The sequence below is a fragment of the Pygocentrus nattereri genome, chromosome 26 (genome assembly GCF_015220715.1).
Source record: "Pygocentrus nattereri isolate fPygNat1 chromosome 26, fPygNat1.pri, whole genome shotgun sequence".
Lineage (NCBI taxonomy): Eukaryota > Metazoa > Chordata > Actinopteri > Characiformes > Serrasalmidae > Pygocentrus > Pygocentrus nattereri.
Window position 1 is genome coordinate 1344429 of NC_051236.1, and position 25761 is coordinate 1370189.

General features: G+C 41.4%; 3 protein-coding genes across 4 annotated transcripts in view; 2 read left to right on the top strand and 1 right to left on the bottom strand.

The window, feature by feature from the left end:
• Nucleotides 1-337: 337 nt before the first annotated feature.
• mitfa (melanocyte inducing transcription factor a) lies at nt 338-7601 on the top strand. 2 transcript variants are annotated; one of them, XM_017691778.2, is made up of 9 exons: nt 338-541; nt 895-1122; nt 1234-1329; nt 2312-2429; nt 2831-2911; nt 3286-3342; nt 3662-3737; nt 5902-6049; nt 6588-7601. In XM_017691778.2, exons 1-9 carry the CDS (start codon nt 509-511, stop codon nt 6996-6998), a joined length of 1248 nt encoding a protein of 415 aa, XP_017547267.1. In that variant the 5' UTR covers nt 338-508; the 3' UTR covers nt 6999-7601. The 2 variants fall into 2 exon arrangements, with proteins under 2 accessions (XP_017547267.1, XP_017547268.1); XM_017691779.2 differs by lacking the exon at nt 2831-2911.
• Nucleotides 7602-9353: 1752 nt separating this feature from the next.
• On the bottom strand, nt 9354-14457 carry eevs (2-epi-5-epi-valiolone synthase). The gene is made up of 5 exons (XM_017691777.2): nt 14130-14457; nt 12752-13385; nt 12435-12671; nt 11904-12156; nt 9354-10198 (listed from the first exon to the last, which is right to left on the bottom strand). The coding sequence occupies exons 1-5, from the start codon at nt 14270-14272 to the stop codon at nt 10113-10115; spliced, it is 1353 nt and encodes a 450-aa protein (XP_017547266.1). The 5' UTR covers nt 14273-14457; the 3' UTR covers nt 9354-10112.
• Nucleotides 14458-17540: 3083 nt separating this feature from the next.
• zgc:113054 (uncharacterized protein LOC541322 homolog) overlaps nt 17541-25761 on the top strand; it is a 31266-nt gene continuing 23045 nt past the window's right edge. The window contains exons 1-5 of the mRNA XM_017691776.2: nt 17541-17629; nt 21253-21442; nt 22744-22835; nt 22926-23158; nt 24230-24466. Coding sequence (XP_017547265.1) covers nt 17614-17629; nt 21253-21442; nt 22744-22835; nt 22926-23158; nt 24230-24466 — 768 coding nt within the window. The 5' untranslated portion in view covers nt 17541-17613. The remainder of the gene's footprint in view (nt 17630-21252; nt 21443-22743; nt 22836-22925; nt 23159-24229; nt 24467-25761) is intronic.

The following is a 25761-nucleotide window of genomic DNA, read 5'->3' on the forward strand; positions in this document are numbered from 1 at the left end:
TGGAAATTCATAAGAGCTGGTGGAGGGCGTGTGGCTGTTTGTTTGTGGTGTGTGCGATTTTGTCTCCACTCTGCAACGTTTCAGGATTTACTCTGCCTTGTTCTTGAACCAACAGTGGTGGCGATTGTATCGTGGACGCTCAGAACAAACAATGTTTTATGCAGGCCGAGCGGAACTAAAGATGAAACAGTAGTTAGCCGTAAGCCAGTTTCAGTTTAGAGACTAGTAACCCATCAGCTAAAAGAGGCTTTTGTCAAATGGGGATGGTGACGTCAAATGAACTCTATAAAAGCATAAAGTCTTCATTTGGGGGGGCGACTTAGTATGAGGGCAACAAGTTCTCCTCCCCTTGCTTAAATGTTTTCTTTGGGTTGTCACTGGCATTGAGAGTAACTGGTCGAAGCTCCTTTGCTCATTAACTCTTTTACTCGGTTCAACAGAAGCTGGGCTGAGTTCGCTAAGGGAATATTTATTGACGTTTATGAATTGATTCTTTGCACATAACAGCATGTTGGAGATGCTCGAGTACAGTCATTACCAGGTGAGGTACAACTTTGGTGACTGACCTTGCTTAAAGTGAAGAAGCTGGATTATTAATAGGAACGAGTTTGGGAGAGTTTTATCGTGGATGTTTGCTGTTTCTAGCCTTGATTGTTTACTTGATGTTTTTATGCTGACGTGCTGTGTCCATTTTTTAATATTGTGATATGTTGTGATGTTGTAATATGTTGTATACTGCTTGTATTGTTACCGTTATACTTTGATGTTGGATGAAAATACATAGTAATCAGTCTTGAACTAAATACATGCTAAATCTATTTGGCCATCCATTCCACATACATGTAAATAGATACAAATATATGTAGTATTGATTTAACTTGCTGGCCTTTCCAGGTACAGTCTCACCTGGAAAACCCCACTAAGTACCACCTCCAGCAGACCCAGCGGCACCAGGTGAAGCATTACCTGTCCAGCACGCTGGGGGCCAAACTCAGCCCACAGGCCAGCAACGGGCCGTGCCCTAGCCAGCCCCCGGAGCACGGCATGCCCCCCGGCCCAGGAGTCAGCGCCCCTAACAGCCCTATGGCCTTGCTCACCCTCACCTCCAACTGCGAGAAAGAGGTACGTACACCCAGAGACTTACAGTTATAACGTTTCTTTGAGTTTCCATCTCAAGCAACGTCTGCGTGTGATTCGTATCTTCTTGCTTACACATTCTCTCTGCTGGTGTAGATGGACGACGTAATTGAAGACATTATCAGCTTGGAGTCCAGTTATAACGATGATATCCTTGGGCTCATGGATACAGGACTTCAAATGGCAAATACGGTAATCTGAATAAGGAACATAGCGTCCAACCACAGGAACTTAGTGTCCGACCACTACGTTGTGTCCGATGACTCCACAGAACTGTTTTGATTGGTCTAAAGCAGAGGTGGGAAACCGAGGGCCGGATTCCAGCACAGTTTGGAGATTTCTTTGCCTTTGCACAGCAGCTAAACCTGGCAGTTACTTGCTGAACTGAATCAAATGCTTTTGACTTGGAAAGTCACCAAACTGTACAGGAATCCAGCCCTCAAGAACCACAGTTCTCCAGCCCGGGTCTGCGACACATCGTTTAGTTATACCTTGGATTAACAACACCTATCTGAATCTCTTTAGACCAAGACACTAGATTTAGTACAATAAATGAACCTTTAACCCACATGGTTTGACTGATTTGAAACATTTATAGATGATAAAGATGTTATTGGGTTCACTGAAATTATTTTAGTATTTAATCCTCTATTGCACAATGTTGCCTCAGGGTAACAAACTATTTACCTCACTTTAGAGTCACATTCAACATATATGATGATGTTGAAAGGGTTAATAATGAAGGGAAAACTTTGAATAGACCAATACAAAGCTTGTATTTGGTCTCACTGACCTCCTGGTGGGCATTATAAACCTGTTTTTTTTGGCATGGTGCCGCTTGTGGATGATTCGTTTTACTACAGTGTCCCTCAAAATGTTCATTCAAGTGTGAAGTTACTTTTTATATTTATTTTTATATATTTCTATATACTTTTTCATAATATTGGTAATGGTAAAATAGTGGCAAATCTGAAAAAAAGATTACGTTTCCTACGGTACAATTTTGCCTTAACCAGTAACTACAAGTACTGACTGAGGTATTCTTAGATTATAGAAGTGTGTCATAAAGCTTTGTTGCTTAAAGGGTTAAGTGAGCTTGCAACGCCTGTTTTAAATAGTTAACAGATAATCCATTTGTTAAGTCCGTTTATTTTTATGTTTTACTTCCTTTTAGATCCCTGTTTCCACAAATCTACTGGACATATACAGTAATCACACTCTTCCTCCAGCTGGGGTGACCATTGGAAACTCCTGCCAATCTAACTTAGCCAACGTGAAAAGGGAATTTTCAGGTATATCAGCTTTGTTAACGTTGTCCCAAACTGTAAACGCCTGGCTCCAAGATGAGTTTGGACATCTGTATATTTGAATAACCACAGCCATGCCTGGTTAAATTGTGTGAAAATGATGGGAATTTCCCCTTTAATCTGTGAATGATTAATCTGTGAATTTCACTCCGATACAATTTGACAAAAATATCAAAAATCAATCAGATTAAGAAAAACAATTACCACGAAGTAAATTTAATTAGAGCATTTGAAGCTCAAACCCCATCTGCAAATAGATGCAAAATGTCAAAAATCTGACCAAAGAAAGGTGTAGGTCATCACAGATCTATCCATATTGTGTGCAATTTTGAGTACACAATTGCAATTATGAATAAAAACTATATTGTACCAAATGGTTACTCCAGCTCCTGGCATGATGCACTTGGACCAACCTGGACCATGTGGCAAGTTTGACTCTTATGAGAGGCCCGAAGGCCTTCCAGTAGGTATGTTCCCCTCTACTTGGCCTCTCAGGCAAACTCAAATCAGAATACACACATCATGTTAGTCATGTGGACTGTTTTTCGTATATTTCTGGTATATCTTCAACTGTATTTGCTGTGCAGCGATCAAGATCAGAGCATTTTCACAGGATTCACCATGTGTATTTACTGTTTGTTGTTGTGAATGAAATTATAATTGAAGATAAATTGCACACAATATGGATTCTTGATTTTTAAACAGCACATTGTGTGACTAATCATAGAGATAAAGCAAATTGCAAGTGTGCTTAAGTCCATTTCCATAGTTGTATGTTATTTGCAATACTGGAAAGACTTCCTTGCGAATGTGAATGAGTTTATATTGTTATCTGTTGCAGAAGCAGAGGTCAGAGCTTTGGCGAAGGAGAGACAAAAGAAGGACAACCACAACCTGAGTGAGAACAGTTGTCATATTAACGAAGTAGCCTGCTTAGATAGGTGTTGAACTGCCTTGTAAATAAGCTTAACTCACTGGGTTTATTTTACTGCAGCTGTACGTTGAATTGTGCTGTAAAAGCTTGCGTATCAGAGAGGATTTGGCGAGCTTTAGTGCTGGTACAGTTTATGTAGTTCATTATGGATTTTTATGGTGTAAAACAACAGATTAAGGAGCTTTTACGGTTGTAATGAATGAAGCTGTAAAAGGAGTTTAAATGTGGTGCTGCAGCCAGTCTAACAAACTCTTTGTCTCTGTTGTCTTTTCCCTCTTTGCAGTTGAACGAAGACGACGCTTCAACATAAATGACAGAATTAAGGAACTCGGGACATTAATTCCCAAGTCCAATGATCCGTAAGTCTCAAAAAACAATACAAACAAACAAAAAACATTAACCTCTTCAACTCCTTGAGTCCCAAAAAAAAGGTGGTCCCAAAACACACGTTATCATATCCTTTATAATGTTCATGTTCCATCAGCTCCATTCAGAAGCTGGGCGTCGTGTGAGGCTGTAGCTCTTCTCTCCAGTCTAATAGACGGTGACGTCATTTTAAACCCTTATAATAAAAAAAGCTGAACTCAGTTTGTTTTTCTACTGAAAGTCGAGCCGTTTTTCCCCAAATCTGGGCTCTAAACTATAAACAGACGGCGTCTCTTCAGTGATCTGCTCTGGAAACATCACTTTTAGAGAACAACACAAAGAGCGGCGGAGATTTTTGGCCTTCAGCAGTAAATTGTGAGCGTGTGGTGACGTGTGGAGATCATAAAACACACGATCTGTTCATCTGAGGGGCTTTTACAAAAAATAAATGAATGAATAAAATAAAAATGTCCATGTATTTCATGCAGTTACTGAATAACTTGCCTTATGATTTGGTCACGAAAATTCAGATGGACAAACCAAAATACACCCTGGAGCATAAGAGGTTAAAATGTCATTTATCTATTCAGCTCCAGTGATATAATAACAACAATAAAACGCATCACAAAAGACAAAGTTTGAACAGCCTCACGTGATAGAAGTGAAAATAAGTCAACATGTCCTCTACAGGGACGAACTTAACATAACAAACTTTGCACAGGCCACGTTTTCAGTTTCAGTTTCCAATAATTGTGCATTAAACTGTGCAGACGTGTGTCTCTGTATAGGATGAATAAACTTATGTCACTTTCATTTATTTAAGTTTTGATCAAAATGATAATTTGGTACAGGCTGTTCGTTTTCCAGTGTCAGCGAAAGGCAGGAAACATATACACTGACCGGCCACTCTATCAAGTACACCTCCTTTTACCTACACTTTCCTGTACGGTAAGTGGAGCTGATCAAATGGACAATGAGTGTAGAAACAAACAGGCAGTTTTAATGGAGTGGCTGGTCAGTATTTAATAGAAAATTACACAGAAGCATCAAAAAACAGTATACAATGTAAAATCTGTCTGTATTTAATTCCACTCTTTATTTCTGTGCACCTACTGCTAATTTAACTCCTCCATCCTTCTGATCTTAAAGCTCAGTCACAACTCCGTAACTCGGCTGCCTTCAGATTTCCCTCTCATGTACGTCTGAAATGGCTAGAGGAGACATTTGTGAGGAGGTTAGATATCAGATAACAGAGAGAAGATGTTCAGCTGTCAAGAGAAAAAGAGGCAAAATTGCATTAGAGCACTGAAACTGAACATCCGAGACGTGGAGTGAGCTTTTATTGACGGGTTTATTGATGCGTCTAGATTTGTAGTTGGGATTATGTGAGAAGCAGCTTCTAAGCCTGAACTTTGGAGGTGTGTCTGCAGATTTCTTTGAAAAACCGAGTCTCCTAGAAAGAACGGAGACTGTAATTAAGGTAGAGGGACACCCGAAAAACCGAAAAATGTTATTACATTTATTTAGCATACTTCAGTCACCTTGAGGCTTCTGTGTCTAATATGCTTTCTGCCTTTTTTGACTCTGAAACATGAATAGCGTCACCCCTTAAAATCCCTCAGTGGCTCCGAAAATGGCAAAAGTTAGGAAAATTGAACTCTTGATGGAACGTTCCTCTGGTCACTGCGATGCTCCTGTCATCGTAATGTAAATACAGCATAAATCGCTTTGGGATTAGGGTGTAGGCTTCTATGTTAAATTTGTTGTCTGCCTTTTTTTTGACACTGAAACATGAATAGTTTAACCCCTTAAAATCCCAGGCTTATTCCACACTGAGGCTTATTATTCAGCAACTACAGGGACTTCGGTGTAAACTGCCTGAGCTAATCTTAGGCTATAAAAGTGTGTAATAGGACTTTGGGCCTGCTGGTGGGCCTTGGCCATTTAAGGTGTTAATAGCTAATTTGACTGGAAATTAAATAACGATAGGGTGGTCTCTGACTTTTGCACAGTACCATGTGTGTAAAATACTAATCTTCATGGATCCAGTTAAAAACTGTGGATATAATAAGTTCAAGAGCTAAACAGATTTCGCCTTTAGTGAAGATGCTGGAAAGGGTGAGATTGATTTTAGCATGAATGCGTCTTGTTTTGCAGGGACATGAGGTGGAATAAGGGGACCATTCTGAAGGCCTCGGTGGACTACATCAGGAAGCTGCAGAGAGAGCAGCAGAGGGCTAAAGAGCTGGAGAGCAGGCAGAAGAGACTGGAGCACGCCAACAGACACCTCCTGCTCCGCATTCAGGTACCCCAACACAAATAACCACCGAAGCGTTCCCATTTTAGCTCTTATTTCTGTAAACACTAGATCTTTTCGTTCGACAATGTGGTAGTGTTCTTGTAAAGGGTATTCAGTACTACGGCAGCAGGAAACGTTCCACTTCATTCACAGATTAAAGGGGAAATTCCCATCATTTTCACACCATTTAACCAGGCATGGCTGTGGTTATTCAAATATACAGATGTCCAAACTCATCTTCGAACCAGGCTTTTAAAGTTTGGGACAAATTCATGATATAAAGCGAGGATTAACTTGTAATTTGTCAGAGGTTTTTGAATGAGATATGCAATTTACAACTGCACAGAATATCAGGAAACAAGCTGAAACTCTGTCTGCACTGTTACAAATAAAGATGCCGCACAGGGTTCTTACACACATATAAAGAGCAACATGCATTTCAAACTGTGTCAAAAACTGAAAAAGCAGCGATGTTTAGTTGAGAGCAAATTGCCATCTACTGTGGACAAAATCTGGACATGCATTTCTGTGTTTTTCTCATCAGGAGCTGGAAATGCAGGCCCGTGCTCACGGCCTGACTGTGGGGAGCTCCACGGCGCTCTGCTCCACCGAGCTGGTGGCCCGCGCGATCAAGCAAGAGCCCGGCCTGGGCAACTGCTCGTCCGACCTGTACGCCCACACACACCTGCCCAGCCCGGACCTGACCCGCACCACCACCCTGGACCTCAACAACGGGACCATCAGCTACAACGACAGTCCAACAGAGGAGCCAGACGGCGGGCTCTATAGCAGCCACGACAAAGCCTCCGGCAAGCTGGAGGACATGTTTATGGATAACGCTCTCTCTCCGATGGGCTCCAGCAACCCCCTGCTCTCCTCCGGCTCCCCCACGCATTCCAACAGCAGCAGCAGGCGCAGCAGCAGCAGCACGGAGGAGCAGGACAAGGGCTGTTAGCACTGTGAACGAACGCAAATGAACCAAAGCTGTTATCTGTACGGCTGTTGCTGTGACGCAGAGCACGGCCCGTGTTGCAGGATGACTGCGCCAGCTACGCTGAAGTACTGTATAAAAGGAGTCTCTGATCTCCTAACGACCTCTTAGGACTGAGAACACTTTCCTTCACATTTTATATGCTCTGTTTTCATTTTCACAGCTTTCTGTTGTGTGTTCAGTCATGATCCGACGTTTTAGTGACACTACAAGACAGCAAAGCAAGAAGAACCTCAGGCAATGACACCTCAACCCTCTTTAAAAATAAACGGTTCCTAGATGGTTCTTGGCTTGGACATACAGTTCTAGGTAAACACTTTAACGGGTATTAAACCTGTACGTTTTTTTTTACATGATAATATTTTTTCATTTACAAAAAGGTTCCCTTAAAGAACCGTCAGTTTGGAGGCTCTTTAGGGAAGCAAATGTGGTTCTTGTATGACCTTTTTGGCACCTTGTGTTTTTAAAAGAGGTACCTATGTTGTACCTATGTCACTTTGCTTATTAATAGCATATTGGGTTTATAATCTCAATCAGAAGCAAAATTAAACAGAGTGTAGAACATCACTTCCAGTAACTGCCGCTGCCTGCAGCACAGTTCATACTTTGGATGGGAATTCCACCAATGTTTAAACAATTTTGCCATCATTCCGAGTGATTTGATGTGAAGACGATCCGTTCTAGAGACGGAATTCTTCACAGTGGTGTTGACAGGAACCAGACGTCCTCCTCTGAAAGCTCCATCTCAGAAAGTTATCACATGAAACGGTTGGCGACACTTTTCAGAACATTTTTGGCCTAAAACTAATTTTTATCATTCATTTTGATCAGAGTGGTACATGCAGGGTGTCGTAAAGCAAAACAGTCCCTAGAGAAAACTTTGTTGTTCATGATTTACCACTATTTTACTATCATCAGCATTATATACATATAAAAACACACGTGTAGGCTCACTGGTGGTTTTGGATATAAATAAAGTGGCTATATTTGTGCTGTAGACATGGTGACCCCTGGTTCCCATCACCACCACTGTAAAGAAATACTGAGTTGCTTAGTTTCTCTACAGTGAACATGTGATCTCACATGAAACAACGGTTTACATCTCAACAGAGAACTATGCAAACAAATTCCCCTTTAAAGTGTAGCATGTCAAAGAAAACATGTGGCGTGTCAAAGCTGCCGACGGTGCTGCACTGCGATCGACGTGCGAGGAAACTGTGAACGGATCCACTCAGTGAGTAATCAGCGATTATGAAACCGTAACCTGCAAATCTTCGGTTTTCAATAATGAACCATTTGCGGTGAGCAGTGGTTCAGTCTGACGTTCACCCTCGGCTGGCATCTGAGCCGGCATAACTTAGTGTGAAATAGATTAGAGACATTTGACATTCACATTAAAATGGAAAGAGCGTAGCCTTTTGAAATCAGCACATTCACACATCACAGGCGTTGCTTTATGTAAAGCATGAAGCAAAGATTTGTGGTTAAAGTCTTGCTATGTAGTAGTTAAAATAAATAAATAAATAAATAATAAAGTTTAGACAGGTGAAAGGGTCCCAGAAAGCACCATGAACACAAGGAACATCCTATTTAGGCATCGTTACATTTTCTATTAATTACAATTTCGCTTAAATTTTGTATTTTAGACTTAATGTGTGCCGTTAGACTAGATAAAACAACAGAGAGAGCGCTAATACTGTTTTCACACTATGTTTGCTCTTTCCTACATTTCTGGTAGATTTTACCGATAAATCTAATCCTATATTTCCAAGTTATTGTTACCGAATGATATAGATAATAAGACTAACAGTGATTATAGAATACAGTGGTTTGGAGGAGCAATTTCACCAGCCCCGTTGTCTGGAGGTGGCCCAGTATTTAATATGCCATTTTTACATTTATTTTAAATGTCTGTATGTAGGGTATCATGTTTTTGTTTTTTTTAACAATAACTTATATTTTTCATTTTGAATACCACAGAAAGAACTAATGGCTATCCACACATAACACCAGTACTCTGGCCTGTTGTATGCCCTGACTGTTGTAATTGCAAAAGACAATTTTAAGGCAAATATATATTTTTACTTAAGTTATTACAACTAAAATCATGTAGAAGGTTTGTTTGTCTATTACCTGTTGTCTGTTATTGTCTAGTTTGCTTTAAATCCAAGTTCATGACCAGGCCATCAGCTTTTTGGGCCGTTATGTGGTGGATTTGAGAACCACTGAGAGACAGTGACAGAAGTGCCATTAGTTCAAGGCATTTTGCTGTCAAGCTCAAGCTCATTTCGACGGAAATTACACACAGAGACGTGTTAGTTTTCTTTAAAATGGTGTTTAATGCAAATGTGCATGCTTATACATACAAAACATACCTTACAAAACTGATGAAAAAAGAAAAAAGAGAATTTTTGAAATGCTCCTTTCTGCTATTTTGGTCCCTGTTTAGTTGGCATGTCTGACAGTATTTCATATCAAAACCACTTTCTGTTCATTTTTATAACTTTTACTTCTTTAGATTAAATATTAGAATAAACGCAGTTCTCTTTCGGACCCGCAACCTTGTTCACACTTTTTTTTCCCAGTTTATAAAAAGTCATCATACAGTACTATGAAACCATTAAACACAAACCAAACAGTCCGTTCCCTTTAGTGTAGCTATGCGCCAATAAAACAAACATGTTCAAGAGGCGTCGTGCGGTGCGACATTTCATGAAAGTGCAACAGAACTTTGTAAAATCGGTTGTTAGCACTTTTAAAACGTTCTCAAACTATTTGCAGCCTCATTACAGCACTGTGTGCCAGAAGTGCATTAGGCTTTAACTTCCAAAGTCATTCAATGTTATTTGTGACACAAGCTTAAATTCTTGCCAAGAAATAGTTGGCCTGAATGATTTGGTATGTGCACTCGCGCCCCATGCTCACAACCGTACGAGCGACCGTGACACTCCAATGTGTCGCCTCACGTTAACAGTGGATTCATGATCTCATAAAGATCAGAAGAAAAACCTAAACGTTTTACAAGAACTTGCTAAGAATAATCTAAGAGAAATCATCATAAAAGCAGAATTTGTGCAGTCACTGCTCTGAGCCAGGGCCCAGGTCATCACACCACTTCTCATACGCTTTGTAGAGAGTGTCGTTCCTGACGTCATTAAATATTTCTGAAAAAGAACCAGAGAGTGAGCGCATTCACAGGAAGCACGTTAAATCAGTAGTAGTGTATATTAAGTGAAAACAACTTATTTTGCAATACAGTAACGATATTTCACAGGTTCCCAAGCCTGGTCCCGGAGTTCACCCCCTGCCCTGCGAGTTCACTTATTTATTATGGTAACACTTTATTTGAAGGATACCTACATAAGGACTTCATGACGCATTCATAAGCACTGAGTAATGTGTTTATGAAGCACTACTTGAACATTTATTAAGTGCTTGTGTCGGTTCTCACAACCTGACATAATAAGAATAAACATTGAACATATTTACAGCACTAAACATTTAAAACACTATACGTAACTATTTATGTCAGCATTCTTAAGACCATTGTACTGATATCAGGTTAAATATGCCTGGAAACCACCCCCTCTTCCCTCCATGGCATGGATCAGATGATTGATGCGATTATGTATAGGGTTTAAATATGTTTAGTGCTGTAAATATGTTCAACGTTTATTCTTATTATGTCAGGTTGCGAGAACCGACATAAGCACTTAATAACTGTTCAAGTAGTGCTTCATAAACACATTATTCAGTGCTTATGAATGCGTCATAAAGCCCTTATGTAGGTAGCCTTCAAATAAAGTGTTACCGGAGTTATTAACAAACAGATTGCTTAACTGATCATCTTATACCAAGAACGTCTGGGGGCAATCCTGAGAAATCTTGGGCTAAACGCAGGTGGGATTGTAGACTTATTAGGGTGGGGAAAAACTGAGAGTGACATTTCTAAACCAGTCAAACACCTCAAGAGGCCAGAGCTCAAAGTAGGGGCTGATGGGTACTCGTTACCACAGCTACCAATGGGTAACATAACTTAGTGTGGCTAAAAAGTCCCACATAGATGCATGTTGTGTGAGCAGAGAGCACATTACATGCTGAAAAACGGGGAAAAACAACCTAGTTAGTTTACTGGCCGGCTATTCTACTTTGTTAGATAAGTTAGCTTGTTTAGCTTGTGTTATATATTGTGCAGTCCTGCCACTAGCTCACACTGCTGTAGGGGCACGGGAGTCATGGCCATGCAAAGTAGCCATGCAAAGAGGCTTTCGGGAGGCGCCACACCTGCAGCAGAAGAGACATTCCTTGTGGATAAGATGTCGCTGTTGGCTCAATGGCTGATATGTTGCTCGTGCTTTACTGCATTGTGCTGAGGGGTTGTACTGTCAGTGTTAGTGACTACCACAAAGTGAAAATGTGAGGCTAGAAGTCACCTGCCTGCTAATAAGCTATGTAAGCTGATGCTCGCCCTTGCTGCCTGTTCAATAAAAGAGCATTTGCCTTTAAAACACAATGCTTCCTGCATCTTATTCTACAACGATGCCATAATATCATACTCCAGGTTACATTTTACTGGGGTCATACCCAGACTTCAGTGCAATTCAGCAACAAAAAGTTGTCCCCAAACGTCTCTCAATAGTATTCTCAATACGAGATCAAGTCTGGCCACGCAAGACTAGGGTTACACCATGACCAGGGCTGAGAACATGTGGTAAACATCAGTAAAAAAGCAAGAAATTATAATTATTATTAAGCAATTATCATTAAAAATTTGTATGCAAAAAAACCCTAACGTCTGCATACAACTATGCTAGCTGAAAATAGGCCCATAGTAAGCCTATAACATAATCATGTGTGTTAAACATGTACCTGCTCTTCCGAGGCCAATGGGTAAAGGCATCCTCATCAGGCCTCCACAGTGCTGCAGCCTGTCATTCAGAGCTTTCTGGACCAGAGTAAAGCTTAAGGCCTGATGCCACACCGGCAGCTCCAGCCTGAGCATGCAGCGGATGATTCTGATCCTCTCCACGTCGGTCAGGAACCCACTTTCACTGGCCACATACACCATGTAGGCCATGTCGATATTCACTGCCTCCCCATGGAGCAGGCATGGCAGAATCTTCTAGAAAGTGAACAACAACTAGAGCATTACCATCATGCTGGAAATACGTGGTTGGGAAAACTTTAACCAAGACCACTCTTGTTCTAAAGCCTAGTTTGACACACAGTGAAAGCTTTGAAGCAAATTAAAAAGGTTCTCACACTTCTTTAAAAGGAGCAATAACCCACAAGCTACTGAGAAGCCAATATCATTTTCAGAGAAACAGGGCAGTGTTTCAGTTTTATTGTGGTTAAACTCATGTGGCCATGCAGAAGGTGAATCTGTGCAAGAAAAGTTACCATTTCCAGCTCAGGACTGATCAAATGACCAAAATCAACCAGCCTATCAAGGTCGTCCTCCCACAAGTTTGGGGCCAGCTCTTCTAGCATTGTTTCTATAGCGAGCCGTGTGGACACTGAGGCGGGGTCAGAGCAGTTGCCATGTAGTCCAGAGGTTGACTGGAACTTGGAGTCTAGCAAAAACCTTCCCTTGGTCTCCAAAAGCTCAAACAAGCCTTTGTGCTTCATGAGTGCCATCTAGAGGAGGAACAATGCAAGGACTGTTACAACAGTATGGTGAGCATGGGGAATGAGGGAATGAATGTTCTCCAACATACCTTGAGCATTTCTGCAAGTCCGTTGGATATGTGTCTGCGGGGCACAGTTTGGATGAAAGCTCTGTCCAGGAATACCGCAACAGGAGCGATGTAGGTGCCCAGCTTATTCTTGCAGTTTGCAAAATTCACACCGGTCTTTGCTCCGACACTGGCATCAATGTAGGACAGCAGGGTGGTGGGGACACGAATGTAGGGGGTACGCCTTCTATAGAGGGAGGCAGCCAGACCAACAATGTCCAAACAAACACCTCCCCCAATGGCAATGATGGGTTCAGTGCGTCTGTCAATGCTAAACCTGTGGACCTCTTCCAGGATCTTCAGCACCATGTCCATGGATTTGTTCTCCTCTGTGGTTGGCAGTGGCAGGATTCTGTAGAGGACATTTCTGGCCCGAAAGTAGTCAGTGACCTGAGAGCCATAAAGGTTGTACACCGTCTCATCCATTACTACGAATCGCTTTATAGGCTTGGTGCTGGAGCTGAGGTCCTCGAGCTGCTTGGGATCTCTGATGTGGCCCATCAGGAGAGTGTCGTTGCTGGGGTTCAGAAGATCATGTGTCTGGGTGACAGTGTAGGTGAAGGTGATGGGACTCACCACTGTCCATGAAATGGCATGGGAGGAAGTGCTTTCACAGCTACAACATTCAGACAAAAACAAGACATATAGGCACAGAAAGTCATATACTGCTTACAGCCATAGAAAAGCACTACAAATAGAATGGGGCACTCTGGAGCAGCATCATGGGCCTAAGGTCACCATGCCCAATGCCAAATGTCAGCTAGTTGGGTTGAGCTCCATCTCATACCTTTGAGATGAGTATGATTCTAACTATCTAGAGTGAACTAACCATCCAACATCAGAATCTGTCCTCACAGAAGTGTTTCAACATCTAACGTAAAGCCGTCCCAGAAGAGCAGGAGCTGTTACTGCAATAAAGGTTAACAAACTCCACTTTAATACCCTTGGAAGAAACTCTGGGTGAGCAGGTCTGCACAAACATTTGGACATATGTGTGTAAAAAGGGACTGACATTTAGACCATGATTAGGCTTTATCCAGCTCTACATGCGTCAGCTGCTTTCATGAACCTACAGCAAGCTACTTGAAACACGTCTTATGAAATTTTGAGGTCTAATAAAAGCTCCTACAGGTGATGCCTCATCCTGGTGCTGTTGCATATACAAACGCTAAGACAGGAAACCACCTGTGGTCTCCTATAATGTCCCTGTCCCATTTTTGAAAGTTTCAGTATAATTAAACCTTCAAGGTCATTCAGATGGGAACTAAACCAGTTTAATACCTCTAAACGCTCCATCACAGAAAGCTATTAGATAAAATGATTATGAATGCACTGCCTGAGACACAGTTGCCATACTCACATCTTTGCAGCTGAGACTCGTCCCTTATGGCCATGGCATGAGGCCTTTTGGCGTTTCCATGTCCCTTTGACTTGGACCAGGCTGAAATCTGTGTCTTTGGTAATGTTCTGCTCCTCATCCATGATCTGCTGCAACTCCTCCATTCACTCCATGTTTCCACCAATATATACAAACAGCAAAAACGAGGGTGGAGCTTTCTTATGAAAGCATCATTTTTTTTTCTCCTGCAAGCAGATTTTCTTCACACCTTTTCACCTTACACAACGTTACAAAATGGTCATGTAAGACGGCCGTGCCTTACGGTTAGGTTACAAAACTCTGAATGGATGTTACGTAGCCTGTTATGTTCAGGCGATAATGTAATTTGAGAAAGGCTTCCTGACAAAAACGAAAGACTGTACGTGTCAGAGGAAGATCAGCAAAAAAGCCCTGAGGAAAATACCACTGTAGTTACCCAGCCTCATCAAACACTCAATAGATCCCAAATTCTTCTTTAAAGTTAAGCAAAAATATAGAAAAGCGTAAATATGACACACCGTCTGGGGCAGCTGCCCAGTGAATTTTATTTTTTGCTATATGTTTTTAGGTTTAAGTAAAACCTTTGAGTTTAAGTGGAAGATGTGTCAACTTAATATCACTTAGAAAATCAACAACACCAGAGGTACTGTACCAAACAGTCGATCAAAAGTGGAGGCGAGCAGATGAAACTGTCATTTGGCAATATGTACAATATAATCCACTGCAAAATCACTCAAAGTCTCTTCAGGCTCATTGGTGTCACAGGGTTCAGAGCCTGTGAGGTTCACACATTTCATTAGCTTAATACAGGTCACTACATGCATCTACAGAGACTGGCTGACTCGGCAGAATGGTATGAATAAAGCAGCAGTAGTGCTATAACACCACTACACCACATTACATCTACTATAACACACTATTAAATTATTCATAGTATTTATAACAGTTCTAAACTTGTATATAACATGTGCTCTACAGAAGCTACCCTAATATTCAGTTTGGTGCTAATTAGAGGCGGACGAAGTACACAAACCATGTACCTGAGTTAAAGTCGAGACACCCAGGGTAAAATATTCCTCCAGTAAAAGTAGAAGTTCCTCCCTTTAGACCTCCACTTGAGTAAAAGTACTAAAGTATTTCCCTTCAAATGTACTTAAGTATAAAGTAAAAGTACTACAAGAGTAATTCTGGCTCTGATGTCCTGTTATCATTTTTATAACCAGACTGGCTTCATGAACTCATTTCAGGTGAAAGTCCTCCAGCGTCTCTCTTGGTAAACCAGTCTTTTAATAGAACGTCATTAATTAGTGACGCTGACGTCTATTAAAATGATCAGAAGCACAAAACACTGAAGGTAAACAGTTTCCATCAGGGAGAACCGAGTGGCTCTGAAATCACTTTTTACACACAAGCAAAGTTTCAGTTTCAGATTTATTTACAACTTAGTTCCAAGTTTAAGTTGAATAAAAACTGGCTTTAAACTCAGGATCACAGATGAGCTCCTTTACTATGTTGATCTGTAGGCGTCTGTTCATAAACATAAACCAGCCCAAACTCATTTACTATAAAATGAAATGGTGTTTGTAGAAATTCAGAAAAAAGCCGCGTCAGTCTCGACTGCATATGTGGACATATTTCTATATTGAGCTCTATTTACACAAAGTTAGGTTAGTTCATCATTTATGTTGAACAGACTCTCCCAAAGTTTTACGCTGCTGCGCTGACGTTGAACCGCGTGCTGCACTGGGTCGGTATGACCAACAGGTCAAAACCAGCTCTAAACAAAGTGACCGCTGGGCCCTGATTGGTGCTCTGGCTTTGCGCTTCTTTCGTTTTGACATGTTACGTTTTTATAAACACAGAAACCAAAAGGAACGACAGATTTCTCAGAATGTAGGAGGAAAAAGTCGGATATTAGACTCTGAAATGTAGTGGAGTGAAAGGAAAAAGACGCCCAGAACGGAGAAACTTCAGTACAGATACACCAAAAATACTAAAGTACAGAAACTCATTACATTTACTCAGTTACTCAGTTACTGTCCACCGCTGGCGCTAATGTTTGAGGCGTCGGCAAAAATAACATTAAAAAAGCTACTTAACTGGACAAAAAGTGTTATTTGTCCAGAAGAAATGCAATAAATATCAATCGCAATGAAGGTCACTGTGTTTGTTTAACCATTTCCAAACCTCTCCTCACAGCAGCCCAGCATTATTTGGAGTCATCATCTAACACCTAGTTTAATCCTTCATTAAATTAAAGCCTGTATTCACAAGGCTTCTCAGAATAAGAGTGCTGATCTGGGATCAGATTGCTCTCTTATTGACTACGCTGTTACTGACAGGAACAGGTCCCAGATCAGCAGTCCTGCTCTACAAGCAGTTGCTGAGTTGGACAAATCCATGCAGTGGCTGGAGGGCACTGACAAGTCAGAAACCACACCTGTGTTCTTCATACCAGCTCACAGGATCTCGAGTACTTTTCTGAAAACAAAGCGTTTTTGTTGCCTGCTGCCACATTTGTACTTGATTGCACATATTCCAAGGCTATATGGTGTTCTATAAGCAAGAACACACTTACTGTGCCGATAAATAGCTTTAAACGGTTTGTTTAGGAGCATAAAGGCTGATTTACAGTACTAGAAATAACAGCATAAGCGTCTTGGTGAGGTGCTGGACCAGAATGAGCCACCAGAACAGCTTCAGTGCTCTTCAGCATAGAAGCTATAAGTCTCTGAAACTGAGCTTGGAGGACGGAGCACCACCATTCTAAAAGATAAAGTAATTATTACATGCTTAATATACTTTTTTAATGTCTAGTACAAGTCAAACCACTCTGATTGGCTTTGTTTACATCTCAGTGCTTGAATTATGTAGAAATTTTGAACAACAGGTGGAATTCCCCTTCAAGCATAGACCAATGTCTTATCATACACCGGTCAAGGGCCACTCCAGAAATAACAGTGGCCGGTGAGTGTGTGTGTGTGTGTGTGTGTGTGTGTGTGTGTGTGTGTGTGTGTGTGTGTGTGTGTATATAACTTTAGCACAAGCCAAAATACGTTAAACTCGGCAAACAAATGGTGATTTGAGAACTGCGCTGTCTGTAGAGGACGTGTTCACCTATTTACACTTATAAACAGTTAATAATAAAGGTTGTTTAACCAGGAGCGCCCACACTTCTGCTATATGTTACACTTATATATTACAAAAACTACCGAACAGCCTGGAACAGCAGGTCATGCATGCGTAACACTTGTATTTCCAGTTATGCAGTTCACATAACACCGCTGCACAGGTCAGAAAGCCACTCCTCGAATACGTGAGATACAACCCCAGACTAACTGCCTCGCGCCCCCTCGTGTAAGACCGCGTGTGACGCGCTTTGAGTAACGCAGACGCGCAGCAGGTCGCCAGACCAAGCGCACTTCTCCAGTCAGTCCGGCGGCCGAGCGCTCTCAGAGGGACCCCCATGCAGGTGGACAAAGGTAGGGCTCGGCACCTTTCCAGTTTAGCACGCGCTGCTGATGTAGTGACCCCCGGCTGACTTGGCGTCGTGTCCATGAGCCACGTGTAGGGCAGCGTCCGGCATTCCTGCGGGGCTTTATTTAGCGCTCAGCGTTTTCAGGGCAGGGCGAACACAAGGCTGAGCCTGGCTTCCTCTGCCCGTCGGCTTCTCTTACAATTTTCCGTTCCACCTTAAATGGTGCGGCGCTTACAATTTACTCCACGTTCGCCAGAATGCAACCGCTGCACCATTTAAGGTGGAACGGAAAAGTCGAACGAGACGCTGGCGAACAGAAGCCAACTTCTGCCTCCTACACTACCAAGAAGATGGTGCTTAAAGGGTTCTTCAGTAAAGAACATGTTTCTATATAGAAGCATGAACCCTCAAAGAACCCTTTGCATGCGTAAAGGGTTCTTCAGATTGCATCCAAAAGGGTTCTCCTATTGACAAAGTAACAATAAAACAACACCTAAACCAACACCAATAAAACAGCACCTTTTGGGTGTGATATAGAACCATTTTTAAAAAGGTTCGCTATAGAACCATCTATGGCACATTCTCCATCATTATGAAGAACCCTTTCAAAATGGAAATGAGTGTCCATGGTTCAATATAGAACCATTTTCTTTACTAAAGAACCCTTGAAGCACCATCTTTTTTAAGAGTGAACAGTATGACTGTGACTGGTGTGTACAACCCCAATTCCAGTGAAGTTGGGACGTTGTGTAAAACATAAATAAAAACAGAAAACGATGATCTGCAAATCCTTTTCAACCTATAATCAACTGAATCCACTACAAAGACGAGATATTTAATGTTCAAACAGATAAACTTTATTGTTTTCTGCAAATATTCACTCATTTTGAATTTGATGCCTGCAACACGTTCCAAAGAAGTTGGGACAGGGGCGTGTTCACCACTGTGTTACATCACCTTTCCTTTAACACTCAATAAGCGTTTGGGAACTGAGGACACTGATTGTTGAAGCTTTGTAGGTGGAATTCTTTCCCATTCCTGCTTGATGTCCAGCTTCAGCTGCTCAGCAGTCCGGGGGGCTCCGCTGTCGTATTTTGAGCTTCATAATGCGCCACACATTTTCAGTGGGAGACGGTCTGGACTGCAGGCAGGTCAGTCTAGTACCCGCACTCTTTTACTACGAAGCCACGCTGTTGTAACACGTGCAGAATGTGGCTCGGCATCGTCTTGCTGAAATAAGCAGGACGTCCCTGAAAAAGACGCTGCTTGGATGGCAGCAGATGTTGCTCCAAAACCTGTATGTACCTTTCAGCATTAATGGGGCCTTCACAGATGTGCAGGTTACCCCTGCCATGGGCACTAACACCCCCCCCCCCACACCATCAGAGATGCTGGCTTTTGAACTTTGCGCTGAAAACAATCCGGACAGTCCTTTTCCTCTTTGGCCTGGAGGACACGACGTCCATGATTTCCAGAAACAGTGTGAAATGTGGACGCGTCAGACCACAGGACACTTTTCCACTCTGCGTCAGTCCATCTCAGATGAGCTCGGCCCAGAGAAGCCGGCGGCGTTTCTGGGTGGTGTTGATATGTGGCTTCGCTTTGCATGGCAGAGTTTTAACCTGCACTTGTAGACGGAGCGACGAACTGAGTTCACTGACAGTGGTTTTCCGAAGTGTTCCTGAGCCCATGTGGGAATATCCGTTACAGAATGATGTGGGTTTTTAATGCAGTGCCGCCTGAGGGGTCAAAGGTCACGGGCATTCAGTGCTGGTTTTCTGCCTTGCCGCTTACCTGCAGAGATTTCTCCAGATTCTCTGGATCTTCTGATGATATTATGGACTGTAGATGATGAAATCCCTAAATTCCTGCAGTTGCACGTTGAGAAACGTTGTTCTTAAACTGTTGGACTATTTGCTCACGTAGTTGTTCACTAAGTGGTGAACCTCGCCCGTCCTTGCTTGTGAACGACTGAGCCTTTCAGGGATGCTCCCTTTATACCCAATCATGACACTCACCTGTTTCCAATTAACCTGTTCACCTGTGGAATGTTCCAAACAGGTGTTTTTTGAGCATTCCTCAACTTTCCCAGTCTTTTGTTGCCCCTGTCCCAACTTCTTTGGAATGTGTTGCAGGCATCAAATTCAAAATGAGTGAATATTTGCAAAAAACAATAAAGTTTATCTGTTTGAACATTAAATATCTCGTCTTTGTAGTGGATTCAATTGAATATAGATTGAAAAGGATTTGCAAATCATCGTCTTCTGTTTTTATTTATGTTTTACACAACATCCCAACTCATGGTTCTATATAGAACCAATTTCTTTACTAAAGAACCCTTGAAGAGCCATCTTTTTTAAGAGTGTATGTAGTTCGCTGAAACATGCTGCATCATAGAACGGTTTCACAATGCGAAGAACCCTTTATTTGTGCAAAGCGTTCTTTAAGAGTTCATTGTTCTATATAGAACCATTTTCTTTATGAAAAAACCCTTGAAAATGATGGTTCTTGAATGTTTCTTTACTAAAGAACTCTGAAGAACCATCATTTTGCAGTGTGTCTAGTGGCAATAGTTTTGTACAAGGCTGCCAAACAGTCTATAAAGGTTCCACGGGTTCTCAGTCCTGGTCCTGGACTTCTCCCTGTCCTGCACATTTGTCTTCCTGCTCTAAAACACCCTCTTCTGCTCAGGAATAACTTGTTATTCAGTTTGTTAGCTTCATTGGGAATGTTGGGAGCAGGAAAAACTCTAAAATCTCCGCAGGGTTAGGCACCACTGGGTTAGGCTGTTATTTCTGGAATGGCCCTTGACCTTGGTCTATGCTTGAAGGGGAATTCCACCTGTTGTTCAAAATTTCTACATAATTCAAGCACTGAGATGTAATCAAAGTCAATCAGAGTGGTGCTAGTAAAAGGCTGGACCCCCTTTTGTCTTCAGAACTGTCTTAATTCTTCGTGCCACACTTTCAACAAGGTGTTGGAAACGTTCCTCAGAGATTCTGGTTGGTTATTTGAGTTTCTGCTGTCTTTCTATCATCTGGAACCAGTCTGCCCGTTCTCCTCTGACCTCTCACATCAACAAGGCATTTTCGTCCACACAACTGACCGCTCACTGGATATTTCCTCTTTTTCGGACCGTTCTCTGTAAACTCTAGAGATGGTTGAGCGTGAAAATCCCAGCAGATCAGCAGTTTCTGAAATACTCAGACCAGCCCGTCTGGCACCAACAACCACGCCACGTTCAAAGCCCCTTAAATCCCCTTTCTTCCCCGTTCTGATGCTCGGTCTGCACTTCAGCAAGTCGTCTTGACCACCTCTACACGCCTAAATGCAGTGAGCTGCGGCCGCGTGATTGGCTGATTAGCTATTTGTGTTAAGAAGCAACTGAACATAATGAAATAAAGTGGCCGGTGAGTGCAGCTTCTGCAGTTCCTTGCAGAGCTGTGATCCGCAAGGAACTCAGTTTGACACCCCTGCTCCAGATGGAGTCTGAGCACTGAAGAGAATTTCATACTTAATTTTTTTAGTATTTCAGTTTTGAATATGCTCACCATTTGAATCATATGTAGTATTCTTGAGACATAAATATGTTGTGTTGTATGACTCTTCAACCCTTTTCAAACTTAGTTTCCGACACTCCTCTGGAGTTTATTGTTGAATACCTGCTGAAGGCCAAAGAGATAGCAGACAGAAATGCCAGTGTTCCTGAGGAGCTACGCTGCAATCTTCAAAAGGCTCTGGACATTGCCAGTGGACTGGACATGTACCTAGAACGAATGAGCAGCCCTGAGAGTGAACCGTTAGCCGAGTTATTCAAGTGAGTATATTTCACAACACCGGTTTTACAGGCACCACACACCACAAGATGCCGGCATAGTAGAAGACATGGATGCACTGCTGACATGCATGACTGTAAGGCTTATTGTTGGTCAGGCTTTAGGGGTCGTAGTTATTGCTGGTAATTAAAAAAGGGGGTAATTAGATTTCAGCTCACGGAAATCCTGGTAAAAGTGTGACTTTTAAATGTTCAATTTTACCATAAACACATTAAGTAAAATTATTTAGCCTGAAAAATATCGTCCTGTCAAATTAAGTGAGTTGATGACGAGGAAGTCAGATAATTTCAGTTTTCAGAGGAGCCAAGTTCAAAAGCAGGTAGATGTTGCTTTCATTCAACACTGATAATTTGACAGGGTCAAAGTCCAGTCTGTCATGCAAAATAAACAGTTCATGATTTTTTTCATAGTCATCACAAAATGTTATGTGGATAACTGTTGAAAAAGTCCAGCCTTGATAACAGCCACTGTGTGGCCTGAAGTATTCAACCTCACTATATTCACGTCTCACCAAGTGAATTCTCCTCCACAAGTTCAGTGCTATTGAGTGAAAATTTACATTATGTGGCACAAAAATATGAAAATGGTTCCCGATGTTGGCAAATCTGTTTTTGCCCTATTAGTCATTTTGCAGCGTGAAGACAAGTCAAACTTGGTGCAGACACCAAGAAAAGTACTTCCATGTAATTTTATGCCATTTCTTTTGGTCCATTCATTATGAAATTTACATACAACATAAAGGGTAATGGGTAAAAAGGGAGATACAAGGTTTTCCTGTATATCGATGTTGTCGGATTAAAACCTCGTATCTCCAACACTTTACAGGAGAAGGAAAAACTACTTTACTTTTAATGTGAGTCAATGGAACCAGAATTTTTATAAGTCATTTTAGGTGATTTCTTTTAGTCCATTCTTTATGAAATTTGCATACAATGTAAAGGACAATCGAATTATGTGAAAAACTGAAAAACATCAAAAATTGGGATACAAGGTTTATTTCTGATAACAGCAAGATCCATCCATCCATTTTCTAAGCCGCTTCTCCGTCAGGGTCGCGGGGGGGGGGGGTTGCTGGATATATATATGTAATGTGTGTGTGTATATATGTGTTTATATGTGTGTACATTTATAAACACATATAAATACACACACACACACACGTGTGTGTGTGAGTATGTATTAAAAAAAGTTCATAAAAATGCCATTTATTGATATTATTTTACACGGCTTATGTAGTATAAGGTCAGTTTACAGCTTCAATCAGATTCCTTATTTCTGACAGGAAAACTGTTTCTCATGAATGGAATAAAGTGTATGAAGATGGGAAAACCATGTTTAGACTTCCCAAGGAGTGCATTACTGGGCACGTTGAAGGTATCAGTTCAGTTCAGGAAAATATTACCATACTGTCATTTCATCTTTCACAGCATATTTCATTGATTCAAGATTTTTATGACTTTGCAGGACAGTTTTTGAAAATGCTGGTCCACATGAGTAAGGCCAGAAAGGTCTTGGAGATCGGAATGTTCACGGGTTATGGAGCTCTGTCCATGGCTGAGGCTTTACCAGAGGATGGACAGCTCATCGCCTGTGAGATAGAGCCGTATCTGAAGGATTTCGTCCAGCCCGTATTCGACAAATCCCCACACGGCAAGAAAATAACTGTGAAGGTTGGATCAGCCATGGAGTCGTTAAAGGTGTGCAAGGACACAGCTTTAGGTTTCTGCAGCGATCTTGGGTTTGGAGAAGATCGCCGTCATCATGACAAATCCCAAATCCGAGGCACTTTCTTATTTGAATGGAATGGTTGCTGGACACTACTACAGAGCCCTGCTAGTGACATCCTGCGTAAATAAAAATAACGTGTGGCCACAACTTAGTAAGGCATGGGGATGAAATCCTAATGCGTGGCTATGACTTAGTAGGGTGGTGGAATGAGATAATTAAGTCATGGCCACTACTTAGTAAGGCATGGGAACGAGATCAAGCCTTACTAAGTTGTGGTCATGCATTAGAATCTCATTCCCATGCCTTACTAAGTAGTGGCCATGACATAATTTTCTCATTCCACCACCCTACTAAGTCCTAGCCACGCATTAGGATCTCATTCCCATGCCTTACTAAGTCATGGCCACAACTAAATGATCTTGTTCCCATGCCTTACTAAGTCATGGCCACAACTAAATGATCTTGTTCCCATGCCTTACTAAGTCGTAGCCACGCATTATTTTTATTTATACGGGATGATGTCACCAGCGGGGCTCCGTACACTACAGTGTATGACATGAAAATGTATTAGGTTATAATCTAAACACATAACTCTACACTAGTGTTCACTGATATGGATTTTTATTGCTAATTCAGATCCTGATTTCTTTTTTTTTTTGGCCTTTTTTAAATCCGAAGTTCACTCTGCGTGGGTTGAATAAACATATCAACCATTTTCATTACTCTCTTTTTAGCCAGAGTTAATGGAACAAACTGGCATTTCATTTTTTAAACTAATAATTGGTTGCCTGTATAAATAAGATAACTCAAATAAAATGCTGCATTGAAAGTAAGAGGCGACTGGATGCTTCGCACATGAGTTTACAGTTATGCTGAGGCATTTTGGTGCAGCTGTAGTAGCACCAATCAGATACAGTGTACTTAACATCCTTATTATTCACGTCATAAACTGGCCACTTTCTGGTTGCGTGTTTGGAGCAAAAATCTGCCGTAAAAGTTTGAATATGTGTTTTTTTTTTTCTAACCTTGCATTTTTGCAGGAGTTTGCCAGGGCAGGTGAGCAGTTTGACATGGTGTTCATTGACGCAGACAAAAACAACTACCTCAGCTACTACACGTTCTTGCTGGACAACAACCTGCTGCGCATGGACGGAGTGCTGTGTGTGGACAACGCCCTGTTTAAAGGGACAGTTTACCTGAATGACACAACAGACCAGAATGGACTGACACTGAGAGAGTTCAACCAGTTTGTTGCCAGCGACCCACGAGTAGAGCAGGTCAGTGTTTCAGTCTCTTTTATAATAATACAGCATAATACAATAATAACCACTATTCTGTGGTGTTCATAATGGGTGCTATTCACAGGGGGCACTACATCTGCTTATCTGCTACTGAGTATAGAGTATAGAGTAAGTATAGAGTCTGCTCTTCATAGTTAAAGAGTCTGTATCATGAAAAATCAAATTTTCCTCATTTTTATTGAAATAACAGTTTTATGTAATATATACACATTGCTAAAGTTTTAAAACGTACCGCTCATTTTCCAGTATGTACAATCCATATATAGAAACTGAGCTATATGAAAAACTTTCTGTGATGACAAGATAAACCAATGCATTTGCTTATATCCCCTATTCAGTCCACAGCAGGTTAGCTCCGGCCATTCACGCTGAAGTCATAACTAGTGATTCAGCACACTATTCAACTACTTTTAGAATGAAGCACAACACAAATCAGCCAGTCAAAACAGAGATCATTTACATATATTTTTCTATAGAACTGGTAACAAAAAACAGCCTGTTTAATTTTAAGGCATAAAAAAAAATAAGATTGGAAAATGGTTATGTGAAAATAAATGATGCCTGTTTTTTGTACATAAAACCACAGAGGATATAAGTTGACCCCCCACAGAAAAGAATGAAATAGAAAACAAGTAGTCTATGGGTCCTTAAACTCGACCTTAAATTGGACTATTTTATAATGTTAGTTCATGTTCCTGCTCATGTTAATATTATATGATTCAAACGATAAAATTATTGTTCTCTCACTTTTGCCTTGCCTCTTAAACATCTTCCCCCCCCAAACCTACAGTGAGTGATCAAAATAATGAAAAGACCACATGAAATACTCAAGTCTACCACACAGGTGCGCTTTTTAGGTTTACCTTCTGCTACTGAATGTTATCAGCTGTCTTCTGCTCCATCCATGAGTGGAAAGGGACCACCATAAAGCCTAATCGTTAATAACCAAACTCGACATATGGTAGGTGTTTCTAATAAAATGGCCAGTGAGTATTTCATCTGGTTTTTCCATGCCAGCGTTCCCATCACTGATTGAAAACGCTCAGCTAGATTAGTAATCTTCCCTGATTCCGTGTTTCACTTAGGAATGTGTCACGGTACGGAAGAAGAATGCGTGATTTCCCATTCAAGTTGACTTTCAGCTACGTAATTAGTTAGGAGAAGTAATTAGTTATAATAGATCTACTTAAGTTTGGTGAAGCTACTTCAGGAGGAGTGGACCATGAACAGTAGCATTTAAAGCCGTAAATGGTTCGGGGAGCACTGGCAGG

Coding starts and splice junctions, on each gene's coding strand:
- mitfa (XM_017691778.2), top strand. CDS start 509: ATGTTGGAGATGCTCGAGTACAGTCATTACCAG. Junction 2,430..2,830: donor CGTGAAAAGGGAATTTTCAG/GTATATCAGCTT, acceptor TGGTTACTCCAG/CTCCTGGCATGATGCACTTG. Junction 2,912..3,285: donor GCCCGAAGGCCTTCCAGTAG/GTATGTTCCCCT, acceptor TATCTGTTGCAG/AAGCAGAGGTCAGAGCTTTG.
- eevs (XM_017691777.2), bottom strand. CDS start 14,272: ATGGAGGAGTTGCAGCAGATCATGGATGAGGAGCAGAACATTACCAAA. Junction 13,386..14,129: donor CGAGTCTCAGCTGCAAAGAT/GTGAGTATGGCA, acceptor TGAATGTTGTAG/CTGTGAAAGCACTTCCTCCC. Junction 10,199..11,903: donor CATTGGCCTCGGAAGAGCAG/GTACATGTTTAA, acceptor GTTCTTTTTCAG/AAATATTTAATGACGTCAGG.